This window comes from Beta vulgaris, chromosome 6 (genome assembly GCF_026745355.1).
Source record: "Beta vulgaris subsp. vulgaris cultivar EL10 chromosome 6, EL10.2, whole genome shotgun sequence".
Classification (NCBI taxonomy): Eukaryota; Viridiplantae; Streptophyta; class Magnoliopsida; order Caryophyllales; family Amaranthaceae; genus Beta; species Beta vulgaris.
The window spans coordinates 59799491-59807008 of NC_079207.1; the positions used below are offsets into that span (position 1 = coordinate 59799491).

General features: G+C 36.0%; 1 protein-coding gene across 1 annotated transcript; it reads left to right on the forward strand.

Moving 5' to 3' along the window:
- Positions 1 to 229: 229 nt before the first annotated feature.
- On the forward strand, positions 230 to 5089 carry LOC104897132 (BURP domain protein RD22). The gene is made up of 3 exons (XM_010683954.4): positions 230 to 382; positions 1353 to 1470; positions 4063 to 5089. Exons 1-3 carry the CDS (start codon positions 356 to 358, stop codon positions 4863 to 4865), a joined length of 948 nt encoding a protein of 315 aa, XP_010682256.2. The 5' UTR covers positions 230 to 355; the 3' UTR covers positions 4866 to 5089.
- The last annotated feature ends 2429 nt before the right edge of the window (positions 5090 to 7518 follow it).

Here is a 7518-nt window from a genome sequence, read left to right on the forward strand (position 1 = left end):
TGAAGGGTTATGAGAAGGTTGCTCTGAATAATTGTATATAAAATCTAGTGGCCGACACCGGCCGCAGCAATATGAGGTAGTCCTTTATCTTGGACTTCAACTAGCAAGTTGTAATAGTGTATGAACAGAATGCAACTTGCAGTAACTGACAAGTGCACTAATAAAAGTTGCAAGCTGTGAGTTGGCTTATAGTAAGATAGTCAAGCAATGCTACAATTATTTTGGTTTTTTACATACTTGTAGTTCTCTATATGTATCGCATCTAAGTTCTCATGTAAACCTGCCCACACAAATGATCTAAATCTCTTTTGTCCTCATCAATCCTCGAGTACGATCTTCACTTTAGTCCATCAGTATGAAGCTACTTCGCTTTCTCCTTCTCGTATGTAAAACAACTAACACATGCATAATTTTTTCCTTACTTAGTAGTTTAGTACTCCCATATAGTAGTATGTAGTTATATGCTTTTGGAGTATATGTAGCCATATTCATCTAAATTTCTGACATTTCAACTTGAGGGTAGTTCCAGTTAGCTAGATGCCTAGACTAATAGTGTACTTTTTATTACTTTGTGCAGTAAAATAGAGATTCGCTGTAAACTGTGTTATTAGCATTCAAATTTTCACTTTATTTCTGGACAAACACTTTCATATTGATGTGTTGCATGATACTTCTTTTTGTTTTTTGAGGCGACTCTCATCATATTTCTAACACTCTTCTAAGGTGTTTAGCATGATAATATATATATGTGCATGAAGTTTCTAAATACTAATCAATTTTTAGTAGTATACCTTCTTAATTATTGGAGACTTGGTGTGCCGAAATCATTCTACTTTAAGCCTGGCCTATAGATTGAGATTAGAGATATTTTAAATATTTCACGGAATATAATGTCATATAATATAACTATAAGAGAGATCTGTCGAAGTAATCATTGTAAAGTATTTATTTGTGATTATAGCGACCATATGATGGTTCAAAGTTTGTAAATTGTGCCGCAGTATGTCTCCAGAAAATTTCTAAATAACTCATTGCTATATGTACATGTATTCATATAAGCATACGTTGATGATAGATCCATACATAGATAATATATACATGGAATGAGGTTGCGGTGGTGGAGTAGTGGTATCGCTTCTCATTTCATATTTCTTAGATGTAGGACCAAACATCATGGAACTCGTTTAAAATTTTCCTTTATCCCCTCAACTCCCTCAACTGAGCCACCTTTATCTTACCTTAAAAAAAAAAAATATTTACATGGAATGTTGTTAAGACTTAAGAGTATGTTTGTGGAACCGTGTGATCATATACATATATTCTCTATTAAACACATACTCTTTCTCTCTTAGCTAGCTATAGTGGTGGCAAGTACCCAAGCCGCGAGTAACAGCCTAACTACTTACTGGAATTCCCAATTACAAGGAGTACTCATACCACCTTCAATTATGAAGTTCTTTCCTGCTGTCGGTGAGTTCAATATTGGCATTTGGAAATATCGTATACATTGCTTAAATCAATCATTCTAATCATCTCACTATCTCTATTATAGAGTAACTTTTAAAAATAGCACGAACAGCACATAAGCATGTCATAGATATATAAAAATGCTAATTTCTCAAAATAGACATTTTATATACCACTTTTTGCAAGAAACAACCTTTTATAATTTTCTTAATACCTTAAAATTTTATTTTCAACTGCGAGATATTATAACCTTATCTTATTTTCAAGAGTTGACCAATCATTTCGAATGTTGACCAACCGAATTTTGGAATTTTACACACCACTTTTTATAGGGAAATTCCCATTGGTAACCTCGTACTTTTGCTGATTCTCACTGGTAACCTCGAATTTTTTTAAATGTCATTGGTAACCCTGTACAATATAGACATACTCAACCATGACTTTGATGAGGAATATTCCATTAAAAAGGAAATATTTCGTTAGATTAACCCCTTAAACCATAATTAATCATCATAATTAAACCCTAAACTCAATATAGGCAAATCAAATCGTTTTTTGCAAATTCCGACCTCGAAACCGGCCCTATTCAAGGGGTTTTTTAAAATATAACCCCTTAAAATATTTGAATACCACTTTTTTTTTTAAAATTTCATCATTTCGTTTTTGCACGTAAATTGAGATACTTTCGGTATGTAAATACAGGAAAATCGGATCGTTTTTTGTAGATCCCAACCTTGAAACCGATTTTATCAAGGGCAAAACTGACCCCTAAAATATTTGAACACCAATTTTTCAATTTTTTTCATCATTTCGTTTTTGCACGCAAATCGAGGTACTTTCGGTATGTAAATACACGAAAATCGAATCTTTATTTTTTTTGCAAATTTCAGCCTCGAAACCGACCCTAACAAGGGCATAACTGACCCCGAAAATATTTGCATACCACTTTTTAAATTTTTTTTACATCATTTCGTTTTTGCACGCAAATCGAGGTACTTTCGATATGCAAATACATGCAAATTTTAAAAATTATTCATTAGTTAGAAACAAAATAAATTGTTAAAAATTGATATAAAATATTTTAGGGGTATGTTTTGCCTGTATTTACATACCGAAAGTACCTCAATTTGCATGCAAAAACGAAATGATGAAAAAAAAATTAAAAAATGATATTCAAATATTTTAGGGGTCAATTTTGCCCTTAATATGACCGTTTTCAAGGTCGGAATTTGTAAAAAACGATCCGATCTGCGTGTATTTGCGTACCGAAAGTGCCTCGATTCGCGTGGAAAAACAAAATGATGTAAACAAAATTTTAAAAGTGGTATTCAAATATTATAGGGGGCAGTTTTGCCCTTGTTAGGGTTGGTTTCGAGGTCGGAATTTGCAAAAAAGATCCAATTTGCCTATATTGAGTTTAGGGTTTAATTATGGTGATTAATTGTGGTTTAAAGGGTTAATCTAACGGAATATTTCCTTTTTTAATGGAATATTCCTCATCAAAGTCATGGTTGAGAATGTTTATATTGTACAGGATTACCAATGGGATTTAAAAAAATTTGAGGTTACCAGTGAGAATCAGCAAAAGTACGAGGTTACCAATGGGAATTTCCCCTTTTTATATCGATTTTGCATGCATGTGCGTTAGATTTTTCCTTGTTCCAACCTTTCCCCACCATTTCTCCTCAAAAGTGTGTAAAAATCCAACGCACGGGTAGAGAACATGGGAGATTAGATTGGGTCAACAATTGGAAATCGACGGGTCAACGGTAAAGAATAGGGTAAGGTTGTTTTTAACAAAAATATAAAATTTTAAGGTGACAAGAAAAATTATAAAAGGTTGCGTTTCTCAAAAAGTGGTATATAAATAATCTATTCCGACTAATCTTCCTTTATAAAATATACATATTTACTAAAATTTCAAACAAAACAAAATTAGATTTGGTTTTTAATCAAAATACTTATATTCATCATGATCAAAAGACAAGTTACCAAAGCTTAATATTATTTTCTCATTAACAAAAACATGATTAGATCATTATTACATACGTTGATTTACATCAAACTACATGGCCAATTTAATGACACTTGCGAAAATGTGCTACACGTTAATTCTCATATAGTTAGTGTTGTTAGACATAAGATTGAATAAAGTAAAAACGCACATATCTATCTATCGATTACAATATATTAGACTAAAAACCAGAATAAAATATCTTTCTATTTATTACAATGTTACAAATTTATTAGACATGTGTCGTTCTCCTGAAAAGATTTCCACCTTGATTATTTGTAGGATATTCTAGGAAATACTTGAAAAAAGAAAATACCAATTTTGAATGCAATTGTTTTTAAGCAAATCTAATGGGAAAAGTTTAGATAATATTCTCAAACTATAATTAATAAACTAAATATGTACAGTTTTGGAAATAAACATGAAGATTTAAATAAAAGTATTCAGTTTTAATCTACAAAAACATATTCTTCTACATAAACAAAACATATGAGCTAAGTTTTGGACAAAACTAGTAAAACATGTAATACACAAAATTTTATAAATTACATATTCATGCTTACATTGTGGGCCTGTGGCAGGTAGCAACTCTGTTTCATCTCAATTTATGACAAATAATCCCAATATATCAGAAGACGTTAACATACTTAAATGCCATGCTACTCAAAGACCTCCTAAATTGACGAGCGACTCTACTTCATTGCATTTCCTAGAGAAGGATCTTTCTAACAACAGCGAACTACACGTTTTTCCCCGCTTCCCTAGTCTCAACTCTGGCAAGGCAAATTTCGTACCACGAACTATTGTCGAAGGATTTCCAACTTTGAAGTCTATCAATCTGCCGATCATTCTCGCTCAGTTTTTCATAAGCCCAAAATCAGCAGCTGCCAAAGTGATTAAGCACACAGTTCAACTTTGCGAGCACGCGGCTGAAGACGATAATGTATGTATCACATCTCTAGAGAGCATGATTGATTTTGTACAATCTAAACTAGGGAAGTCTAGCAGCCAAAATCGCATTCGAGCGTTCTCAACAACTATGGAAGGCAAATATTTCAATCCTACTAGTAATCTGCAGCCGTACCATATGGTAGAGGTGAAAAAGGTCACAAAGAATAAAAAATCAGTAGTTACTTGCCACAAAGCGGAATTTCCCTTTGCTGTTTTCCTATGCCACCAACGTCCGGCCACAGTGCCTTACATGGTTACCCTTGAGGGGGTTCATGATAGGACTAGGATTGAAGCTGCGACAGTATGCCACATGGACACCTCTGAGTGGGACGCACGATTCCCTGGGCTCGTAGCTTTGAAAGCCACTCCTGGAACACCAGTCTGCCATTTTCTTAACCAAGGAAGTGTGCTTTGGGTTGTAGAACGACAGTAAAAATGTTGGAGCGACGTGCGTGTGTTTTCTGTGGTTGTGCATTTGTTTGTTGTTGCTGTTAGTTATGAGAAAATCTTCATCAATGTAGGGAATGCTGTAAATTATTATCGTAGTATCAAATTTAAATCTGGGTGTATGAAAGAATTCCTCTATGTTGAATTGATATACTTCCTCCATTCCAATTTGGTTGTGACATTTTCTGTATTCGAAAGTTTCAAATTAAATATTACACTTTCATTTTGGTAATAACTTCTCTCTATCTCTCTCCTATCATGTGAGACCCTTTTGTTTTCTTTCTCTATCTCTTTGCTCTCCAAAAATTGCCTAGGAGTATGTAATTTTTGTAAGCTTTATTGACTATCAATTTAGAAATAATAGCAAACAATACTAGAAAAACAAATAACAAAGCAAGAAAGAACACACAAGAACTTTTACGTGAAAACCCAAGAACTAGGAGTAAAACCACGAATATGCACTAGGAATCAATGAATATTCAAAAAAGATTAGAAAAGCGCTCAAGAACTCTCTCTATAGCTTTCTCTCTCTCTATTATGTGAATAATGATGAATAATACAATAAAAGATGTATTAGGACATCTCTTTATACCCCCTCGGGAAAAATGCGTTTTCGGAACGAAAACCGCACAAAAACACCCCCACACCTGATCGGGAACTTAACTCGAAACTGAATCATGTATGCTGGCTCGATCGGGTGAGGAATGCCTGAGACGTATTCGGTCCTCCGCTCGATCGGGCGACCAAGCCCAATGTCATCGGGAGACTGATGATTTCCCCTACTGCTATGCTTATCTCGGGCCCGATCGGGTGGCCTTGTCTGACCCGATCGGGTGAGCCCCTATGCAGCCCTTCTTCAACGTTTTCTTCTACGCAACCTCATCTCCACACCTCATACACATACATGAGCTCTATATGAGCCATATACACAAAAATCTCCCACTTGGAGATAGGTGTAAGTGAAGAAAACTTCATACCTTCAGCATCCTCTCATTCATTATCATACACACAACTCCCACTGCAAAAGCAATATCTAGCCATATCCAAACCATGGCATACCTCAAGCATCCCATGACAACACATCTCCTCTACACCAAGGAAACTGACAGTGAAGTTTGCACCAACTCCAATACAAAAGACATCAAAGTCTACACCATCACTCCATGAACCTACACACCCTCCTACCCAAGAGGTCGGATCACCTTAGAGACAAGCACAGCTACATGAAGATCCTTTCCTCTACAACTAAGGAAGATAACCAGTTTCTCTCTAACGAAAGAAGCACATTTAAATCTCATCAAACTTCAAAAAAAAAAAATTACCACCTAAGCCAAAGAAGCTTCTCATTGTTCTAAAAAACAAACTCACATTGCTCCCACTCGAACAATACACCCTTTGTTCCACTTAGGATTTCCGGCACAACATTCTTGTGTGCCGTCCTTCACCTTGTGCGCTTTACCGGTCAATTTGCCACCGAGATACCGCTTCACCACACTTCTCATCCCTTGACCCACTATCGATAGTTTCCCAACCAAAAGACACTTTACACTTCTCATCCCTCGGAGCCCTTTATTGTGCTTCCCATGGTGTAAAGTGTTCTAGTCCTTGTCCCACGAGCTATGATCATAGCTCCCTTGACAATATTCCATGAACCACCATCAAACACAACCTTGTAACCCGATGTAGTAAGTTGGGCTACCGATATCAAGCTTTCTTCAACCTTGGGATGGACTTGAAATTCTTCAACTCCAAAGAGCCACCATGACTAAGTTTCACACTCACATCACTACCTTTCCCCATGACTTCCACTGCCTTGCCATCCGCAAGATAGACCTTTTCATGTTTTTCGGATTTGAAATTCCGAAATAACTCCTTGCATGGTGAGGAATGATGGGAAGAACCCAAATCCAAGACCCATGATCCCGAGCACCCAACCAACTCTTCCTGATCATCCATGCTTGCCATCAAAGCATCGGAATTGTACTCCGAAATCGAGTTAGTCGATTCATCTTCTTCATCATCACTTTCTTGAACCTTCTTCTTCCCTTTCCCATTCACTTTCTTAGGACAATCTCTCTTTAAATGTCCTTCATTACAACACCCCCAACAAGTATACTAGCCCTGCCTATTGACTTACTCCGGCACCCCCTTGACTCCGATTTTCCCTGAAAATTCTTCCCTTTTCCCTCCTCTACCCTCACCACTGTATGCTCCAGATGAATCTCCGCTCTCCTTTCTTCGAATACTCCCACTCAAAATCAGATCACCGACAACATCATAAACCAATTTTTCTTTACTAGAAGAATTACTAACTGTAATACAACAGTTTCCCATGCAGTAGGTAAGGAGGAGAACAAAATTAGGGCTTTCACTTCATCCTCAAAGACAATATTAACCGAAGAAAACTGACTTATTAATGAATTCAATTCATTAATATGTTCAGCAACATAACTACCATTATTCATCTCTAAATTAAATAAACGACGCATCAAATATACCTTATTCATTGTCGAGGGATTCTCATACATATATGACAATGCTTTGATTAATTCCACCATTCTTTTGATATCCTTGACATTGAACGCCACAGTCCGAGCCAATGTCAATCGCACCACCGCTAGTGCCTGCCTATCGAGTAC

Bases quoted from the DNA above. Each gene is read 5' to 3' on its own strand.
- LOC104897132 (XM_010683954.4), top strand. From the start codon at position 356: ATGAAGCTACTTCGCTTTCTCCTTCTC. The intron at 383-1,352 runs GTATGTAAAACA...TTTCTCTCTTAG, and splicing joins TACTTCGCTTTCTCCTTCTC to CTAGCTATAGTGGTGGCAAG. The intron at 1,471-4,062 runs GTGAGTTCAATA...GGCCTGTGGCAG, and splicing joins GAAGTTCTTTCCTGCTGTCG to GTAGCAACTCTGTTTCATCT.